The sequence below is a fragment of the Pongo abelii genome, chromosome 1 (assembly GCF_028885655.2).
Source record: "Pongo abelii isolate AG06213 chromosome 1, NHGRI_mPonAbe1-v2.0_pri, whole genome shotgun sequence".
Lineage (NCBI taxonomy): Eukaryota > Metazoa > Chordata > Mammalia > Primates > Hominidae > Pongo > Pongo abelii.
Window position 1 is genome coordinate 141,668,695 of NC_071985.2, and position 22,356 is coordinate 141,691,050.

At 36.3% G+C, this 22,356-nt stretch overlaps 1 protein-coding gene across 12 annotated transcripts in view; it reads left to right on the forward strand.

Annotated features, from left to right (window-relative positions):
- Positions 1 to 22,356, forward strand: part of HFM1 (helicase for meiosis 1) — a 136,414-nt gene that overhangs the window by 78,447 nt on the left and 35,611 nt on the right. For all 12 annotated transcript variants that reach the window (XR_008513491.2, XR_008513492.2, XM_002810615.6 and 9 more), the window contains 10 exons: positions 894 to 985; positions 2,464 to 2,570; positions 2,666 to 2,713; positions 6,267 to 6,364; positions 6,449 to 6,580; positions 9,195 to 9,280; positions 9,491 to 9,574; positions 9,703 to 9,860; positions 11,632 to 11,735; positions 12,198 to 12,344. Coding sequence is in view for 10 of the 12 variants with exons in the window: in XM_002810615.6 (XP_002810661.5) it covers positions 894 to 985; positions 2,464 to 2,570; positions 2,666 to 2,713; positions 6,267 to 6,364; positions 6,449 to 6,580; positions 9,195 to 9,280; positions 9,491 to 9,574; positions 9,703 to 9,860; positions 11,632 to 11,735; positions 12,198 to 12,344 (1,056 nt within the window). In the remaining 2 variants the exon portion in view is untranslated. The remainder of the gene's footprint in view (positions 1 to 893; positions 986 to 2,463; positions 2,571 to 2,665; positions 2,714 to 6,266; positions 6,365 to 6,448; positions 6,581 to 9,194; positions 9,281 to 9,490; positions 9,575 to 9,702; positions 9,861 to 11,631; positions 11,736 to 12,197; positions 12,345 to 22,356) is intronic.

Consider the following 22,356-nt stretch of genomic DNA (forward strand, 5'->3'; position numbering starts at 1 on the left):
GCTTGTTTTTGCCTGTCCTTCTTGAGAAGGCTTTCTAGGTATTCAAAGGGACTTTGGCCATAAGCCCAATTATGCTGTGGTTTTTGCAGATTTGTAGACCTACCACCTTGCTGGTCATGGATAAGATCGAGAAGAATTCTCTGGACTACCAGGCAAAGACTCTTGTTCTTTTCCCTTACTTTCTCTCAAAAATACAGATTCTCTCTCTCTGTGCTGAGCCACTTGGAATTGGGGCTATGCTGATGTAAGCACTCTTGTGGGCTGGGACTGTGCTGGGTCAGACCTGAAGCCAGCACAGCACTGGGCCTTCCCAAGGCCTTTCCCTTCGGGATGGTGAGTTCCCCCAGGTCCTGGCTGTGTCTAGAGATACTGTCTGAGAGACTGTCTGAGAGCCAGGGATTGGAAGAGTCTCTGCCTGTGGCCACCACCTTCACTGGTCCTCAGGGGGTTGTGCCAAGTCATCACTGATGTTCACTTAAAGCCCAAGGGCTCTTCTATCAGCTTATAGTGAATGCTGCCAGGCCTGGGACTCATCCTTCAGGGCAGTAGGCTCCCCCTCTGGCCCGGGGCAGGTCCAGAAATGCTGTCTAAGAGCCTAGGCCTGGACTCGGAGACCCCAAGAGCCTCCTTGTTGCTCTACCCAGCCATGGCCAAGCTGGTACCTGATTTTTTATTCTTGTGACAGTGCTTTTCTGTGTGCAGAAAAGCAATTAGAGTGCTTTTGTGTGTGCAGATTGTTGTTAAAATTTGGTGTTCCTGCAGCGAGGACCAATGGTCTAGGCTTCTGTTCTACCATCTTGCTTCTCCTCCCCTCAGGAAATGTTTGTTAAACATAAAAAAACAGTTGTTTCAGCTGATGAGGGGACCGTTCATTTTTCTGTCTTTTCTTACAGAAGCAGGAAGATTGATGGCTTGGTATTATATTACATTTGAGACAGTGAAGAAATTTTATACAATCAGTGGAAAAGAAACCTTATCAGATCTGGTAAATTAATTTTCACTAGAAAATAAATACATAATGGTATAGTATAAAATAATATTTGAGAAACAACTAATTTGTGTATCTCATATAATTTAAGAATGGATGAGCAGAAAAGAAAGCATTTCTAAGATAGATCCTCTGGTATAATTCTGATCATGAGATATGGAATAGTCTTTCTTAGAATATATTATATTTTCTGTTTTAACTCTTATCAGAGCTAAGAAAACTTATATAAAAAACTAAAATAGGTATGGTAACTACTTTACAACTTAGGTGATAATGCTAATTACCTTGGTAGTGGCTACACAGTGTAATAATATGTAAGAAAGATTCCAAGATGATGTGGTGTGATAGGAAAGTCTGCCATGAGTGAAGGACAGTAAGTTGCATGCAGCATGTATGCCACATACTTGCAACCCTTCCCTAAATATTTTGGGTCAGAATAGTGAGAACAATGGAAATAGAATAGTATTGGTGATGACCCAGATAAAAGAACTGATTGTAGAAAAAATAGGAATAATAACAGGTTATGCTAAAATATCAACAATGGGGCAACTTTGCAGCTGCAGCAGTGAACAGAACCATAGGCATGTCATTGGTATTTGGTAACTGCATTGGTCCTTTCTCCCTTTACTCAGGACATGAATATGAAACAATATTTATAAAAGAAAATATTTACTCTCAAATTGAAGCCATTCATTTTTATTTAAAATATCTAATTTGATTACTGTGGTAAGATTATTATAGTAAAAATTGCACAGTATAATTCCAGTTATGATTGAGGAGTCACATAAACAACAATTGATGAAAAATAGAAGGTTTGTATTTTTGTGTAAACATTATTCTTAACTAAGGAGAAGTCAAGAGTCGAAAACACGCACTGTTAACATTAACTCATCTGATCTTGAGTTTAGCAAGTGTGTAAGAAAATTAAAACAAGTGTTAGTTCCATTTTAGATATGTGGGAAACCAAAGCACAGAGACTGCTTTGTTTGTCATCTGGCAGAAGTAGGCTCTAGAATCCAAATTTCCTAATATCTAAAACATTCTTTCTATGAGTAAATTATCCTCAATTGAGATAATGATTTGCAAACTATAGAACAGTAGAATAGTAGTAGTAGGAGGAGGAGGAGGAGGAGTAACAACAACAGTGTTTATTGAGGACTTATTTATTACTATGTGATAGGCACTGGGCTAGATATTTTAAATTCTATCTTGTTAATCTTTAAAGTCTTATTGGTATAGTCCTGGTGTCTAATGCAGTGTCCGATATAGAATAGTAGTTTGTAAGCGTTTGTTAGTGAATGAATGAATCCTTAAAGAAGCAAAATGTATAAAGCAGGTTTTTAACTCTGTTATGTTCATTGATAAAACTGTGATGGTTTAAGGCAATATGAAAAATAAATAAATTTGGAGAAAGGATGAGAGGAAATAAACAAAAAATAGACTTCATTAAATGGACAACTACTGAAATGTTATAGGTTACATTGATAGCTGGCTGCAAGGAGTTTCTAGATATACAGTTAAGGATAAATGAAAAGAAAACACTGAATACTTTGAACAAAGATCCAAATCGGATAACTATCAGGTACAGAAATTACATATGTTTTAAATAATTTTAAGAGGTTTTATTTAATTAAAATAAATAATAATAAATGTTTTGCCATGTGGTTTTATTTACAGATTTCCAATGGAAGGAAGAATTAAAACAAGAGAAATGAAAGTAAATTGGTAAAGATGATTCATACTTATGAAAGTTTTCTTTTTTTGGTTTTAAAACATTTTAAATTTGTTTTTCTTAATACAGACAAGATTACATAAAAATGAGTCAGAATGTGGATGTGAAATTAATTTCTTAGAACTCTCAGACTTTAAAATTGATGATTTGTGAATGCTTTTTCTTAGCAAACATTTGTTCAGGGTGTATTCTGTTGAGGCAAGGTGGACGGTTGAATGAAGACATGCTTCTTATGCTTCTCATTGTCAGGAGCTTTCAAGTTAGCTTGAATGAGAGTAGTACATTTAAAAATAATGGACAGTATGAAAATCTATGTAATAAGTGTCTACTGAATGGTAGTGGCATTCTGGGAGAGACACAGAGTAAAAGCAAAATCATGAGTAAAGGAGTGTATATGTGACAGTGGATGACTGTTCTGCCAAAAATGGGGAGTTTCTACAGAGACTAGTAATTGAAAGAGTAAATTAAGGTTACACTGTAACTTGTGACTTCTAGCAGTTTGCAATCACAAATGCAATGATACTGTTTTCTGCTATACTGAGTGCTTGGCTTTCTGAGTATGTAGGTCTTAGTGTTATGTAATTTAAGGTGAAATGATCTTTCTCAGTGTAGCTCAATAAAACCAATTAGCCAAAGAATTTCTTTTTCCTCCATAGCTAGAGGAGGCCATTCTTTCTTTGGGATTCTTCCTGACATCTCATTAAATTTTATCTTCCAAATACCTTTAAGTCTATAAGACAGTCTTCTCATTGTTGTTTACAACTCATCAGGCAGATTTGTAGCTTGTACCACAGAAGTTAATGTTTCTTTTCTTAGCTGTACTTCTATATTCAAATATTTATTTCTATAAATTCATATATCCTTAGAGATCATAGTAAATTTAAGAGATCATATAGCCCAATCCTCTCATTTTACAAATGACATAAATGATGCCCAGATAAGTTATGACTTCGCCAAGGTTATGTTGCTATCTAGAACTCTTGATTTTCTCATTTTTTCCCCCAGTATACTGTGTTGCATAAATTATTGAGTCAAATTAAATCAAGTATTTTTCCACATTCATTTTCTTGGGAACACTTTATTTGCACTTTCAGTGCTTCCATTAACTTTGCCTTAAATTGGGTAGTATATTCTTTTGATTGAAGCTGTCAGATTTTAAAGTTAATTATTATACTTTATAATTGTTTTTATACATATCATAATTTAGATTCCCATTATCATTTCCCGCCTTTGTGCATCTCATTTAAGCATAACCAAGAAGAGAGAATGTGTGTATGTGTGGGATGGAGGGGTCTTAATCCAAAATTTATAGTCTTTTGGTAGGTGATGATGGCTAATGGTTACCTTTTTCATGGCTTTGTCATATCCCTGTTACTTTGCTGAACTTCAAATCTGTTCTTCTCCAAGTAGATGTTAATCCTCTTAGTTTTGGGATTTTATCCTTCAAGTTTCTGGTTTCTGCCCTTTTTATTATTTTTATTTATTTATTTATTTTGAGACAGAGTGTCGCACTGTGGCCCAGGCTCAAGTACAATGGCATGATCTCGGCTCACTGCAACCTCTGCCTCCCGGGCTCAAGCGATTCTCCTGCCTCAGCCTCCGGAGTAGCTGCGATTACAGGAGCACACCATTACACCTGGCTAATTTTTGTATTTTTAGTAGAGATGGGGTTTCACCATGTTGGCCAGTCTGGTCCCAAACTCCTGACCTCAAAAGTGATCCACCTGCCTCGGCCTCCCAGAGTGCTGGGATTACAGGCGTGAGCCAGCGTGCCTGGCTCTACCCTTTTAATTTAAGGCTATTTTTAAATTCTTCCTAGCTTTAATTCCTAGGTCTTCCCTCTTCAGCACTAGCTCTGTTTTCTTTAACTGGTATTTTTCAGTGAACTGACAGGGTATGATGTGGAGCCACCATACGAAGCCCTGGACTTCCCAACTCTGGATTCCCCTTTTACACACAAGAATAAACTGTTTGTGTGTAAACTGATATGGTCTGGTCATGAATGTAATTCTAACCGAATCAATAGTTTATCTCATTTAATTCTTTTACTAACCCTGGGTTAGCCATAACTACTATGTAACTCTGCCCCTGTTAGTTGAGGTGGTAGAGGTGCCACCTCACCTGAGGCTGTGGCACTTCTGTTTTTACTGAGGACAAGCTCAGGGGTAAGATCACAGGACATCACTACTTGCCTTACCTGGTGCAGAGAAACAGAGAGCCCTGCCATGGTTCTGTACCTACTAGCTTAAATCCCTGTCCTTCCTCCTATCCCTGTTTTATTACTGCTTCTTGAAATAAGATTTCTGACAGGGAAGTATGATGTTGAAAAGTGTCCTATTTATTATTAGAAATATTGCTTTTTAATATAAATAAATATTACTTCAAAAGTCTTATTTTTACTCCAGCAATTTCTTACTCCACATTTGTGCATCCCTAGGTAGCTTAACAAGGAGTTTTATTTACCCAGCATTTAAAAGCACCCCATTTACATTTTTCCATCAGTTCCTTCTTTGATAGTATACTGTGTATCTTTGTAACTATTTCTTAATAGATGATATAAAATAATTTTCAGAAGCATATACCATAGCCAAAAAAAGTGAATAGTTTAAATTTCAGCTGTATACATCCATTCCAGGAAGTGAGTTGATTACTTCTTTCAATTTTCACTATCTTCTGCTAAACTAAATCATGAAATATAACTGTTCTGCCCTTTTTCTTTGTATAGCTGACTGTTTTGGTCTTATCTAGAGACCTCCTTCTACTGAGAAGTTTAGGAAGACATTTGTTTTTTAAAAGAGATCCCCTTAAGACAGTAATAATAAGAACAGTAATTTTAGTTAGAACCATCAGTGATTTGCATATCAATGCCTGATTAGGTAAGTTTATGGGCAAAACAGGTAGCAAAGAACCCGGGATATAGTAGGCACATAGGCACTAGTGTCTTTTTTCCCGTTATACAACTAACACCTCAAATTTAGTAGCCAAGCAGCTGCTAGTTTTGAATAACCAGCTAATATGCTACTGACCTTCATACACTGAACAGAATTATCAGCACCTAATACTATGCCTGGTACTTAATAAGCATTTAATAAAAGTGTGTTGATTAAACAAATTGTATTATTTTTCTGTAATTCCTTGAAAAGAAATAGTAGAGCCAAAAGATAGAACTGTATTGGAGGAGAATATGAAAATAATTTGAGATAGTTGAGATTAAAGTAACAGTCTAAGTGAAAGTCTCCTGTAATTTTTATCAATCTAGAGATTATAATGAAAGTCTGAGAAGAAATGAGATCTTTTAGAGAGAGATTGAGTGAATAAAGTAGAGCAATAAATAAATAAATAAAGACAACTTTGAAAATTTGGGGAAAAAGGAATGAACTTTTATTATTGACCTGCAATAATAATTATGCAAGATAGAGAATCATGTAATATTGCAGAAATTAAGGCAGAGAAAAGTTTTAAGAAGGAATACTTCAGTGAGCGATATCAAATACTGGGAGATAGATAACCCTTAAAAGGGAGTAACAATTTTTTTCTTTCCCCCAGTCTTATTCAGGCTCAACTAGGGTGCATTCCCATACAAGATTTTGCTTTGACACAAGATACCGCAAAGATTTTCAGACATGGCTCCCGAATTACAAGATGTATGTTACAGGATTAGTGGATTTTAAATATTTTTTTCCAATAAACTGGTATATTAGATTTAATACTGGAAACTTTTTTTTTAGGGTTGTCAGATTTTGTAGCTGCTCAAGAAAAGAAGTTTGCTGTACTATTGAATAGTTTGATTTTAGCTAAATGTTTTAGGTGTAAACTTTGGGAAAACTCTCTGCATGTATCCAAACAACTGGAAAAAATTGGTAGGTACTGAATACAGGCAGGCAGTTTGGCCATGTCTGCAATTTATTTTGTATTCACTGTTAGTAAAATTATTCTGTGATGATTACAGACCTTCAAGGAAGATATGTGTTTGTAGGCTTAAATAAGTGCTGTACTTTACTTTTGAAAATCTGATTTTCCTTTGCTCCTGCTTAAAGGATTCCATTTGAAATCAACTGAATGATACATGAGTACATGAAAAACCTAATAAAAATTAATGCTGTCATTTGAAATTTTTTTCTCATACCAAGAGGGAAATTTGGTTACAGTAATTAGGTAACTATGTGATGCCCTCTCTTCCACTTTTATGACTAATATTTTGTTTTGATCTCCATTACAAGGTAGAGTTAGCAGTCCCAGCTATTCCTAATTCATTACAGAAAATTATGTCACTTCTTTATGTCTTAATTTTTTTTTTTTTGGTTTTCAATAACAGTAGGGTATTAATACTGATTTTCACAGAGATTCTGTAGACAAAAGATTGTGCCTGATTATTTTGTCTATAGAGACCTTGTGTAGTGTGTGCTGTGAGACTGTAGGGAGTACCGTTTACAAAGGATTTTCCTGTTTGGTACCTGTGACCTTGTGACCCTATTCTTTCTTAGATAGCTAGAATTCTATAAAGAGAGTTACTATCTCATCACTGACAGCCTTGTTAGTTTTACAATTTTGTATGCATCTTGGGGGTATCAACAAATTAAATAATGGATTTTTAGGGATGTTTTGTTATTTATTTGAACAAAGATTGCCAACTGTTTATGAAGAAGTCCTACCTTTTGCATCTGGAAATTTGAAATCAGTGGGGTGGCAGAGGGCTGACTAGGAAGTCATGGGAGCTGGGGTGAAGTGGGGATTGGCTGGTGAAAGTAAGGGGAGAGATGCCTGATGGAAAGGCTCACCTTCTTACAGAAGTCCTGGCAACCAAATACCACATCCATCCCACAAAGGCAAGAGTTCTCAATTGGAAAGGTGGTTCCATACAACATTTAGAAAATTTTGAAATTTGGCTAAGTGATTACTAGTAAATTTCATTATACTTGAAAAAGCCAATCTTTCTGGCTTTCTAGAGTATTGTCAATATGGGCATCCATTGCATTCTGCCCCTTCCAGATTGTTGAAACTAACCTGTTTTCACACACACTCATTACAGCTGAACAGAAAAAAGCAAATATTGCCCAGAAAAAAAAATCATATAATAGAAAAGTGAGAGAATCTAAACAAAAAGTCAAATCCAAGTTGTTATTGGGCATCTTGAAAAAAATAATACATACAAATTGATTTTAATGGTGGCTATAAACTAAAAAGTTAAAAGTCAATAAACATTTTGAGGGGAAATGGAAATGAACATTAAGGAGTTATGAATACTAGAAGCTGAGTCTTAAGAAGAACTAAGAGAAATTCCCAAGAACAAGTAAATATATGAGTAAGGAAATAGGGTCATACCTTCACCAGTAATACATGTAATATATGTGCCTTAGACAAAGTAGTAATATTTTGGAATTTTAAACTGTTCAGTGTCTTCTATTTGGGGATTTGGATAAATTCATTCATAAGCATATAAGAATTTTAAATTCTGCCTTTTGAAAGTACAAGAAAATAGGAAAGATCCAAAGAAGAAAATGAACTTGATTTTTTGTCGTCGTTTGTTTATTTGTTTTTGAGATGGAGTTTCGCTTTGTTGCCCAGGCTAGAGTACAATGGCACAATCTTGGCTCACCGCAACCTCCGCCTCCCGGGTTCAAGCGATTCTCCTGCCTCAGCCTCCTGAGTAGCTGGAATTACAGGCATGTGCCACCATGCCCGGCTAATTTTGTATTTTCAGTAGAGACGGGGTTTCTCCATGTTGGTCAGGTTGGTCTCGAACTCCCGACCTCAGGTGATCTGCCCACCTCGGCCTTCTAAAGTGCTGGGATTACAGGCGTGAGCCACTGGGCCCAACTGAATTTGATGTATTTAAGGAATAAAATGAAAGCAAGAGTGACTGGAGAGTAGTCAGCAAGAGGAGAGTTAGAGGAAATTAGATTTGAGACAAAGGCTGTAGTCAAGTTATGTAGGTAAGGAAATTTGGCCCCAGTGAGGAAATTGCCACTTCATTCTAAATACAATGGAAAAGCATTGGAAGTTTTAGGCAGTAGAGTAAAATAGTTTGGTTTACATACAGAAACTTAGAACTGTATTTCTAAGACAGAAATGGTCAGAGAGCCATAGCTTCATGAAGCAGTATTCCCTTGCTTCATTCAAGCATGATCCTTGAATCACGTTGCCTTTCTTTCAAGCATGAGTACAAAAATACATGTCTCTTGGTGATTGGACTATGGATGACGTATAGTAAAACTAAACATCCATCATGTGGACCAGAGTTTCTCTTTCTTTTATAAAGCAAATGCATATTTTATTTGTCTGAATAAATATGAATAATTGAATAATGTCACAAACCCAATAATCCAACTGAAAACTTTTTACAAAATATTTAAGTTAGTTATTTGACTGGATCTTAAAATTTTTTTTTTTACTAATTTAGTTGTTAAATATTTAAATATATGTTTTATTTAAAGTGGATTATTTTTAAGTTGTTGTTTGATTAATTTTCCACAGGTATAACACTGTCAAATGCAATCGTAAATGCTGGTTTGACTTCCTTTAAAAAAATAGAAGAGACAGATGCAAGGGAACTTGAATTGGTATTTATATTCACTTATTCCTAATTCCATCTAAATTCTGAGGCCTACCTTTATTTCTGTTAAAAGTTATTTTCCTTCTCATAGTTATAAGTATTTCAACTTACCAAGGTTTTGGGTGGTAAGCATTATTAAAGCTATTTATTCTAAAAAAATTTTACTAAAAGAATTTCAAGTGTTGTGGTAAGAATACAATGATGTAAATATTTTTAGATTTTAAACAGACATCCCCCCTTTGGAACCCAGATAAAAGAAACTGTGATGTATCTACCAAAATATGAACTTAAAGTGGAACAGGTAAATATTTTCTGTTTCTTAGATATTTTATTGTCTTTTCAGAAATAAAGCTACCCATAAATAGGCTTCAGCTGAGTATGAGAAGTAAGATTATTTTTAACACTTTTTATACTTGTCCTTTTTTAAAGATTACAAGATATAGTGATACGACGGCAGAAATATTAGTGACTGTTACATTAAGAAATTTTGAACAGCTACAAACTAAAAGAACAGCATCGGATTCTCACTCTGTTACCTTAATCATAGGTGATGCAGATAATCAAGTAGTTTATCTGCACAAGATTATGTAAGTGTAAAATTTCTGATGTTTGATCTTATTTCTAAGCATATACTGTAAAAGAAAAATTCTACTGGAAAAAAAATAACAAGATCATTGTGGGATCAACTAAATTACATTTTCCTGACACAATAATGGGATAGTTTCTCTATTTTTCTATTAAAGAAGATATTAACATTGGGTCTGTTGTTTTAAATTGTTATATTTATACTCAAATGAACAAAGTATAAAATCTATCACCATGATCTGAAACAAGTGAGTAGATTACCTCTAGGAAGTCTTTCTTATTTCACTGCTTTTCTCCAGTCATTCATGGCCCTCCTGCTGTTTGGATGCAGTCTTTCTCCTACTGACCTCAAAATATACCTTCTACTTCCAAATTAAAATCTAACAAATTACTATAGCTCCATTGCAGGATCCAAGCAAACAAAGCAAATGTATAGAGGAGGTACCCTCCCTTATATCTAGTTCTGTAGCATGCCATTCTATAATTTTTACTTCAGCATTTTTCCAGGTACTATTATTTTCTCCCAGGATGTCATAGGCAATCTCTAAGGATATCAGTTGCAGCTATAACTAATATTTTTTAGCACTTAGTAGGTTCCAAATATTGAATTATTTAATATTTGTATGAGATAGGTGCTATCCATATTCTGTAGAGGAGGAAATTGAGACAAAAAGAGTTTAATGAGTTTGATTTATGATTAATCAAACCTTAATCATGGTCATATGGCTAGTTAATAGCAAAGTCTAGATTTGAACCCAATCCAGAGCCTAGACTCCCAACCATATTACTGTACTTGTAAGTTCAGGAATGGCAGTGATTCTGAAATGGGAATCTCCTAATTGCGCCAGTATACTAGAAGATACCTTCCCAAAAAGTCGCATGCAAGGTTTCTGAAGGGACTGCAGTGACCAGGATATCCCTTTCACTGGTAACTGCTCTCCTGCAGCTAACTATGACCTACTTATAGAGAATATGCTATTATATAAATCTTTGTTCTCTGTGACTGAGTCTATGACTACATGAGACTAAAATAAGTTCAGTCATAAAAATGGTTTCTGGTTTGTTTGTAATGTTATTAGATACAAACCATTTTATATAAATTTAAAAATACTGTTGAAGTTGTTCTCATAATACATGTAACTTACGTATAGCCAGTTTAAAATGGTAGTGATTTAGGGGCAAGCTCATGTGTTATTGATACAAAGTATATATTCTTATTGGGACTAAAATGAGTAAGTGCAACTTGGAAACAGCTGTAATTTAAAAAATTAGGGATCGGATGGGGTGGCTCACACCTGTAATCTCAGCACTTCGAGAGGCTGAGGCAGGAGGATCACTTAAAGCCCAGAGTTTCAGACCAGCCTGGGCAACAAAGTGAGACCCTATTTCTACAAAAATAAATAAATAAATAATCTGAGCATAGTGCCAATGTGCCTGTGGTCCCAGCTACTCAGGAGACCGAGGCAGGAAGACTGCCTGAGCCTAGGAGTTTGTGGCTGCAGTGAGGTATGATTGTACCACTGCACTCCAGCCCAGGCAACAGAGTAAGATTCTGTCTCAAAAAAAAGAAAATTAATTAATTTTAAAAAAATCATGGTCAAGAGTTCCATTGATACTTTATACTCCCTCCTTAAAAGTTGGGGAAAGCAGTTTTCAGTAATTGATTTCAGTTTACTACTAGAGAGTATCTTTCTTAAGAACAATCAGCCCTTCAAGATTAATATGTATTTCATTCAGTGTTTGGGTCACTATTTAAACTATACTATTTTTCAGGGATTCTGTTTTGCTAAAAGCTGGAAGTTGGGCTAAAAAGATTGCTGTGAAGAGAGCTCTTAAATCTGAAGATCTTAGCATAAATCTAATAAGTTCTGAATTTGGTAAGTTAATTGAAGTAATGAAGACATGAATATAAATAATATAATTGCATTTAAAAATTACATCCTTTATGCTGGTACAGAAAAACAGTATAAATGGTATTATACAAAAATAATATATTTAGATAATATGAATAAACTTCAAAGGAAGTTTCATATATTTAGGTATGTAAAAGATAGCATGGACCAGGATGACATAATTAAAAGTTTATCTTTTCATTTATAGATATTTTATTTTCCTAGATAGTTAAATTGCAGTTATTGTTGGAAGATTTTTATTTTTATAATGATACATATATAATTTTTTAGTTGTCATATATTTTAACCTTTCAACATATTTTAACTTTCTGGACTTCTTAGCTCTAAAAGTTATAAAAATATGAGAGATAAAAAGAAATAAGTGTTCTCATATGTGGATTTATATGACTTAAATAAACGTTTGTATACTTTTTTTTCATTTTCCAGTGGGGCTTGATATTCAGCAGAAATTTACAGTCTTTTATTTAGAACCCAAGAGGTTTGGAAATCAAATCACTATGCAAAGAAAATCTGAAACACAGATTTCCCATTCTAAACATTCAGACATATCTACAATAGCAGGACCTAATAAAGGTAAATAGCTCTATTAATTCCTATTTTATATTAAAGCAAAGGTATGGCTAGGAAGGAGTATCAGTGTTATAGTACTGCAACACTCAAATTGAGGATACTCTGGAATAAGATATTTAAGCTTTGTAGTAATTTCATTAATAGTATATAGTAGAGATTCTTCAAGTCAGTATTTGTCAAATTGGGGTGATAGTTGGGGGACAAATTTTTTTGTTCATCTTTTGGTATATGTATTAGTCCGTTTTCATGCTGCTGATAAAGACATACCTGAGACTGGGAAGAAAAAGAGGTTTAATTGGACTTACAATTCCACATGGCTGGGGAGGCCTCAGAATCATGGCAGGAGGTGAAGGGCACTTCTTGCATGGTGGTGGCGAGATAAAAATGAGGAAGAAGCAAAAGCAGAAACCCCGATAAGCCCATCAGATCTCATGAGACTTATTCATTATCACAAGAATAGCACCAAAAATACCAGCCCCCATGATTCGGTTACCTCCCCCTGGGTCCCTCCCACAACACATGGAAATTCTGGGAGATACAATTCAAGTTGGGATTTTGGTGGGGACACAGCCAAACCATATCATTCCACCCCTAGCCCCTCCAAATCTCATGTCTTCACATTTCAAAACCAATCACACCTTCCCAACAGTCCCCCAAAGCCTTAACTCATTTCAGCATTAACCCAAAAGTCCACAGTTCAAAGTCTCATCTGAGACAAGGCAAGTCCCTTCTGCCTATGAGCCTGTAAAATCAAAAGCAAGCTAGTTATTTCCTAGATATAATGGGGGTACAGGTATTGGGTAAATATAGTCATTCCAAATGGGAGAAATTGGCCAAAACAAAGGGCTTACAGGCCCCATGCATGTCTGAAATCCAGTGGAGCAGTCAAATTTTAAAGCTCCAAAATGATCTCCTTTGACTCCAGGTCTCACATCCAGGTCACGTGGATGCAAGAGGTGGGTTCCCATGGTCTTGGGAAGATCCACCCCTGTGGCTTTGCAGGGCACAACCTCCCTACTGGCTGCTTTCATGGGTTGGTGTTTAGTGTCTGCAGCTTTTCCAAGTGCACAGTTCAAGCCGTCGGTGGATCTACCATTCGGGGGTCTGGAGGATGGTGGCCCCCTTCTCATAGCTCCACTAGGCAGCTCCCCACTAGGGACTCTGTGTGGGGGCTCTGACCCCACATTTCCCTTCTGCACTGCCTTACCAGAGGTTCTCCATGAGGGCTTTGCTCCTGCAGCAAACTTTTGCCTGGGCATCCAGGCATTTCCATACATCTTCTGAAATCCAGGTGGAGGTTCCCAAACCTCCATTCTTGACTTCTGTGTACCCACAGGCTCAATACCACGTGGAAGCTGCCAAGGCTTGGGGCTTCCACAAGCCTTAAAGCCACAGCCCGAGCTGTATGTTGACCCCTTTCAGCCATGGCTGGAGCAGCTGGGACATAGGACACCAAATCCCTAGGCTGCACACAGCACAGGGACCCTGGGCCCAGCCCATGAAAGCACTTTTTCCTCCTGGGCCTCCAGGCCTGTGATAGAAGGGGCTGCCGTAAACATCTGTGACATGGCCTGGAGACATTTTCCCCATGGTCTTGAGGTTTAACATTAGGCTTCTTGCTACTTATGCAAATTTCTGCAGCCAGCATGAATTTCTCCCCAGCAAATGGGTTTTTCTTTTCTATTGCATAGTCAGGCTGCAAATTTTCTGAACGTTTTTTTTTTTTTTTGAGATGGAGTCTCGCTCTGTCACCCAGGCTGGAGTGCAGTGGCATGATCTCGGCTTGCTGCAACCTCTGCCTCCCGGGTTCAAGCAATTCTCCTCTCTCTGCCACCTGAGTAGCTGGGACTGCAGGCACCCACCAACATGCCCAGCTAATTTTTGTATTTTTAGTAGAGACAGGGTTTCACCATATTGGTCAGGCTGGTCTCAAACTCCTGACCTCAGGTGATCCACCCACCTTGGCCTCCCAAAGTGCTGGGATAAATTTTATGAACTTTAATGCCCTGTTCCCCTTTTACAACTGAATGCCTTTAAGAGTACCATATCACCTCTTGAATGCTTTGCTGCTTAGAAATTTTTTCCACCAGATGCCCTAAATCATCTCTCTCAAGTTAAAAGTTCCACAAATCTCTTGGGCAGGGGCAAAATGCCACCAGTCTCTGCTAAAACATAACAAGAGTCACCTTTGCTCCAGTTCCCAACAAGTTCCTCATCTTCATCTGAGACCACCTCAACCTGGACCTTATTGTCCATATTGCTATCAGCATTTTGGGCAAAGCCATTCAACAAGTCTCTAGGAAGTTCCAAACTTTCCTACATTTTCCTGTCTTCCTCTGAGCTCTCCAAACTGTTCCAACCTTTGCCTGTTACCCAGTTTCAAAGTCGCTTCCACATTTTTGGGTATCTTTTCAGCAATGACCCCACTCTACTTGTACCAATTTACTATATTAATCTGTTTTCACACTGCTGATAAAGACATACCTGATACTGGGAAGGAAAAGAGGTTTAATTGGACTTACAGTTTCACATGGCTGGGGAGGCCTCAGAATCATGGTGGGAGTTAAAAGGCATTTCTTACATGGCGGCGGCAAGAGAAAAATGAGGAAGAAGCAAAAGCAGAAACCCTTGATAAACCCATCAGATCTCTTGAGACTTATTCACTATCAGGAGAATAGCAAGGGAAAGACCAGCCTCCATGATTCAATTACCTCCCCCTCAGTCCCTTCCACAACATGTGGGAATTCTGGGAGATACAATTCAAGTTGAGATTTTGGTGGGGACACGGCCAAACCATGTCAGTATACGTTTTTCCTTTTCCATACTTATGCCATTGTTTACAGCCATTGTCAGGGGAGAGCAAGTGATGTACAAGAATCAACAGATTTGTTAAGGCAAATCAGAGTGAAAATGAATTATTATTTTTGATTATGGGAATTTTTCAAACATATACAAAAGTAGATAGAAGTATAAGATGAATTTTCATTTACTCATTATCCACTTTAAACAGTGATCAACTCATGGCTGCTACTGTTTCATCTATATCTCTCTAGTTTTTTTTTCCATCCATATTTTGAAGCAAATTTTAGATATCGTATTATTTCCTCTGTAAATGTTTCATTATATATCTATCTAAATGGTAAAGATTTTTTAAAACTACATTACTTTTACACATAAAAACTAATATCATCCAATATTAAGTCAGGGTTCAAATTGTCTCATAAATATTGTAAATGTATTATCATCTTCATACCATCTAGATATACCAGATTAACTCATGAGTCCTTTTGAGTATTTCTAGTAGTTTTGACAGCTTCTTTGCTATGCAGAGTAATATGCTGTTCTAGGCTCATCTCGTATATCTCTAGCTTCAGTCCCAAACATAATAAACCGTTTGTTCAAGAAGCCTTTTTTTTTTAGTAGTTTTCAGAGATCACAGTCTGTGTCCTAGAGGAGCTCATTCCCATTGAGTGATCATGATCTTTTAGATTTTTTCATACATAGAGTTAAGTATTATGTGATTATTTTTTGTCTTATAAGACATCATGAATTCATACTTATCAAATTCAGAGATGCAGAATTTATCCTTAAACCCAATTATCTATATATGCCTTCTATCATGCTGAGAAACTTGGTTCTCAATGGTTCAAAAATAATAGAGTATCACTAATTTTCTATCCTTTATATACATTACACACACAATAAACAGTCTGAGAATAGCAGCATCAGACTATCACTCTTAATATGATCATTAAAATTTGAGAATTATTTTGCAGGTATTTTTGTTCTTAGACTGTATCTTACTATCTTAGACTGTATCTCAATAGTAAAATTAATATGTTTAAAAATCACTTGGAATAGATCCTCTGTATGTGGCCATGCCACTCTGGATACATATACTTTCATTTGTTTCATTTTATTTTATATTTTTAGGACTAGCTTTCAAAAATTAATTTTGTTTTATAATAATGTAAAACATTTACATGGCTCTGTAACTAAATCTACAAAACAAGCACTAAATATATAAACACTTGCAGCATAGGCAGTCTACCTTACAGCTGTTTCTTATTCAGTTGGTCCTGTTTTCACCCTTTTGACCCCATAAAGGGGAGCAGTTAACAGACACTGGGGAATTTGAGAGCAGCAGTGTGATTAGTCATGCTCTCTGAATAGTATTGGCAATTGTGATAAACAGTAACTGCAGTGAGTAGTGACAGGAAGAGCACATTTAGAACTATTCTGTGAGCTCATGAGCCTTCATCTTCTTCCTTTTGAAGAACACAAAAGAGCTTCCATTTCTGGGTAGGATATAGTTTTGTGGTAGACCAGTGCTTCCACAGCTACAACTATGAAAACCTTCATACCTTATAAAATTATAATTTTTAGGGCATCAGAGATTTGTGGAAGCAATAAGGACTAAAGGAACTAAATTCTTAATAAAAAGGCTAGGTAGACCATGCCCTGTAAAGGGGTTTACATGATCAGCCACTCACCATGTTTGCCTGACAGAGGGAAAGGGAAACCTCTTCTGGTGAAATGTAATCTGGAAACCACAGACACAGTGTCTGTCATATGATAAAAAAATTATGAGGCCCACAAAGAGACAAGACCATATGACTGATAATCAACTGTGTCAAGAAACAAGCCAGACATGGTGACACACACTGGTAGTCCTAGATATTCAGGAGGCTAAGGCAGGAGGATTTCTTCAGCCCAGGAGTTTGAGGCTATAGTGCACTATGATCATGTCTGTGAATTTACCACTGCCCTCCAGCCTGGGCCACATAGCAAGACCACATCTCTTTAAAAAAAGTATAAAATAATTGCGAATATTTTTAAGAAAATATAGAAAAAATAGGTAAATGCATGAAAAGATGGAAAGTTTTTCCAGGTAATTAAAATCTATACAGGGATTTAAATGGACTTTCTAGAATTGAAAATGCGATATCTGAAGTGAAGAGCTAGTTGGGTAGGTTTAACATTAGATTCAATATAACCAAATATAGGAATTGTGGGCTTTGAGACGTATCAGTAGAAAATATCCAAATTGAAGCTCAGAGATAAGAAAATGGAAAGAACACAAAGGAATATAATACTCAAAAAAAGGTCTAACATATGCATAATTAAAGGCCCAGAAGCAGAGTAGAGAGAGAATGGGACAAAATTAACATTCAAAGAGACAATGGCAGAGTCCATTTCAAAATAATAAAAGACATCAACCAACAGATTTAGAATTTTGGTAAACCCGAAACAGGCAAATACAGGGAAAACCACACCTGGACACATTGTAGCAAAACTGCTGAAAATGTTAAAATTAGACACATCATTTATGCATTACCTTCAAAATAACAACAGTGAAACTGACAGCTAACTTCTCAACAATAATAATGGAAAACAGAAGACAATGGAATGTCATATTCAAAATGCTACCAACATAGGTTTCTGCCCAGTGGAAAATATCCTTCACGATGAAAGTGAAAAAAGAGAGAAGAGAAAGAAAGAGAAAGAAAATAACTAAATAACTTTGTCACTACTAGTATATTTATCAGCCTGAATTAAAATAAATACTAAGGCCAGGCTTAGTGGCTCATGCCTATAATCCCAGCACTTTGGGAGGCCAAGATGGGCAGATCGCTTGAGCCCAGGAGTTCAAGACCAGCCTAGGCAATGTGGTGAAACCCTGTCTCTACAAAAAAATAAAAAAAATTAGCGAGTGTGGTGATGTGCACCAGTGGTCCCAGCTACTTGGGAGGCTGAGGTGGGAGGATCATTTGACCCTGGGAAGTTGAGGCTGCGGTGAGCTGAGATCACACTACTGCACTCCAGCCTGGGTAACAGAGGGAGACCTTGTCTCAAAATAAAAAATAAAATAAAATAAATACTAACGGGATTTCCTTAGAGGAAAATGATCACAGATGAAAACATGGACATGCTGGGGGGAATGAAGAAGAGTAGAAAGGATAACTATATGACTAAATATAAGTAGACTATGTAAAACAATAATTGAAATGACTTACAGAGTTTACAATATATGTGGAAATAAAATGCAAAGCAAAAAAATACAAGCTTGCATCTCAAGAGTATACCATATCAAACATAATAATGTAACAAGAGAAAAACAGAAATCAACGATACATAGGATGTAAATATACAACAGAAAAATCAACAAAGCTGAGATTTGGTTCTTAGAAAAGATAAATAAAATTAAGAACCCTCTATGAATGAAGACTGATCAAGAGAAAAAGAAAACACAAGTAACAATATCAAGAATGAAGAAGAGGATATTACACTGTATATCAAAAAGTTACTGAAGATATTCAAAGGCACAAAAACAAGATATTAACAATTTTATAATGATAAATTTGACATAGTTTGGGTTAAAATGAGAATATTGAGAAGCAGAGCTTACCAAAAACTGACAGAAGAAAATAAAATCTGAGTAGTCTGATACTAGTAATGAAATTGAAGCAATTGTTAGTAAAAAATTTTCCACAAAGAAAACTTGAGGCATGGATGACTTCACTGTTAATTTTTCTTAATAAAGAAGAAATAATATCAAACCTAAACTTTTCCAGAGAATAGACAAAAAGAGAATATTTTCTAATGTTTTGTTTTTTTAATGAGGCCAGTGTGTCAAAACCTGACAAGGACATTAAAAAGAAATGGAAATTATTTAGCAACATATCTCATGAACATAGATCCAAAAGTCTTAATGAAATATTCACAAGCTGAATTCGGCCATATTTTTTAAAAGTACAATTAAGTATGGTTTATTGCATGTATGCAAGAGAGGCTTACCATTCAAAAGTAGATCAATATAATTCACTATGTTAACAGAGAAAAAGGAGAAAACGATTTGATCCTCTTGATAGGTGTCAAAAAAGTTTGACAAAATTCAGTACTCATTTATGATTTAGAAAAAACTCTTAGCAGACTAGAAATAGAAGGGAACTTCTTTTGTTTTGTTTTGTTTTTGTTTTTGAGACACAGTTTCACTTTTGTTGCCCAGGCTAGAGTGCAATGGTGCAATCTCGGCTCACCATAACCTCCACCTCCCAGGTTCAAGCTATTCTCCTGCTTCAGCCTCCCAAGTGCTGGGATTACAGGCATGCACCACCACGCCCAGCTAATTTTGTATTTTTAGTAGAGACGGGATTTCTCCATGTTGGTCAGGCTGGTCTTGAACTCCCAACCTCAGGTAATCTGCCTGCCTTGGACTCCCAAAGTGCTGGGATTACAGGGTGAGCCACCGCGCCTAGCCTGGAACTTCTTAAATATAAAGAATATCTACAAAAACTATAGCAAATGTCATACTCGATAGTAAAATATTAAACACTTTCCTATTGAGTTGGAGAATGTTACAAGAATGCTCTGTGTTATTATTTCTATTCAACATTGTGCTGGAAGTCTTAGTAATACAGTAATACTTGAAAAAAGCAAAAAGGGGGCTGGGTGCAGTGGCTCATACCTATAATCCCAGAACTTTGGGAGGCCGAGGTAGGAGAATCACTTGAGTCCAGGAGTTCAAGACAAGCCTGGGCAACAGTGTGAAACTCCATCTTTACAAAAATAGGAAAAAGTAGCCAGGTGTGGTGGTGCTTGCTCCAGCTCCTCTGGAGGCTGAAATGGGAAGATCACTTGAGTCCAGGTGTTCGAAGTTACAGTGAGCTATGATTACACCACTCCACTCCAGCCTGGGCAACAGAGTGAGACCTTGTCTCAAAAAAAAGAAAAAAAAAAGGAATAAATAAATTGTCATTATTTCTAAGCAACATGATTATTTATAGAGAAAATCCAAAAGACTCTATAGACATGCTGTTGGAATTAATATGTTTAGAAATATCACTGAATGCAGTCAATATAAAAAACAATTGTACAATAGCATCAAAAAGAATAAAATACTTAGGAATAAATTGAACAAAAAAGCATAAGAAATGAACACTGAAAACTACAAAACACCATTGAAATAAATTAAAGAAGTTCTAAATAAATTAAAAAATATTTTATATTCATGGATTGAAAGTCAATAGTTAAGATGGCAGCACTTCTCATATTAATTCATAAATTCAACAAAGTCTGTATCAAAATCCTAGCTGTATTTTTTTGCAGAAATTCACAGGCTGATCCTAAAATTCACGTGGAAATACAAGGGACCCAGAATAGCTAAGCCAACCTTGAAAAGAAAAAGAAGGAAGGTAGAGGACTCACAATTCTTGGTTTCAAAACTTGTTACAAAGCTGCAGTAATTAAGACAAGGTGGTGCTGTCATAATAGTAGACATAAAGATCAATGGAATACAACTGAGAGTATAGAAATAAACCTTTACCTCTCTGCCAGTTGATTTTTGACAAGGATGCCAAAACAATTTGATGGTAAAAGAATTTGAAAATAATTTTTCAAGAAATAGGGCTGGGCAACTGCATAGACACATGCAAAAGGATGAATTTGGACTCCTACTTCATACCATATACAAAAATTAACTCAAAATGAATCAAAGACCTAAAGGTAAAAGTTAAAACTATAAAACTCGCCAGGTGCAGTGGCTAACACCAGTAATCCCAGCACTTTGGGAGGCTGAGGTGGGTGGATCACCTGAGGTCAAGAGTTCAAGACCAGCCTGGCCAACATACTGAAACCCTGTCCCTATTAAAAATACAAAAAAAAAAAAAAAAAAAAATTAGCTGGCTGTGGTGATGGGCCCCTGTAATCCCAGCTACTCAGGAGGCTGAGGCAAGAGAATCGCTTGAACCCAGGAGGCGGAAGTTGCAGTGAGCCAAGATCACTCCATTGCACTCCAGCCTGGGCAACAAGAGCGAAACTCTGTCTCAAAAACAAACAAGCAAACAAAAACCTATAAAACTCTTAAAAGAAAACATAGGTGTATATCTTCATTTATTACCTTGTACAAGGCAACAGTTTCTTAGGTATGACATGTAAAGCTCAAGCAACCAAAGAAAAAATAGATGAATTGGACTTAATCAAGATTAAAAACTTTTGTACTTCAGAGGACACTATTCAGAAAGTGAAATGACAACACACAGAATGGGAGAAAATAGTTGCAAATCATATATATCTGATAACTAACTAGTACTGAGTATATATAAAGAAATCTTACACTTCAACAGTAAAAAGACAAATAGCCCAATTAAAACTAGTCGAGGGGCCAGGCACAGTGGCTCACATCTATAATCCCAACACTTTGGGAGGCCGAGGTGGGTAGATCACTTGAGGTCAGGAGTTCAAGACCACCCTGGCCAATATGGTGAAACCCCATCTCTACTAAAAATACAAAAATTAGCCAGGCGTGTTGGTGCGTGCCTGTAATCCCACCTACTCAGGATTGAGTGGAAGGTGAGGTGGAAGAATTGCTTGAACTCAGGAGGTAGAGGTTGCAGTGAGCCGAGATCATGCCGCTGCACTCCAACCTGGGTGACAGAGTGAGACTTTGTCTCAAAAATAAAATAAAATAAAAATAAAATTAGTCAAGGGATCTGCATAGACATTTTCCAAAGAAGTCATACAAATGGTCAACACACATATGAAAAGATGCTCTACATTGTTAGTCAATGCAGAAATGCAAATCAAAACCACAGTAAGATACCACTTCCCGCTCAGTAGGATGGCTTTAGTCAAAATGATGGACAATAACATGTGTTGATAAGGATATGGAGAAACTGGAACCCTCATACACTGCTAGTGGGAATGTAAAATTATGCACTGCTTTGAAAAACAGTTGGTAGTTCCTCAAGAAATTTAACATAGAATTAACATATGATCCAGCAATTGTACTCCTAGGTGTATATCCAAAAGAATTGAAAACGTATTCATACAAAAACTTAGACATGAATGTATATAACTGCATTATTTATAATAGCCCAAACTGGAAACAACCCAAATATCTATCAGCTGATGAATAGATAAGCAAAATGTGGTATATCCATACAATGGAATATTATCCCACCAAAAAGAAAAACTACTGATGCATGCTACAGCACGATGAGCCTTGAAAACATGC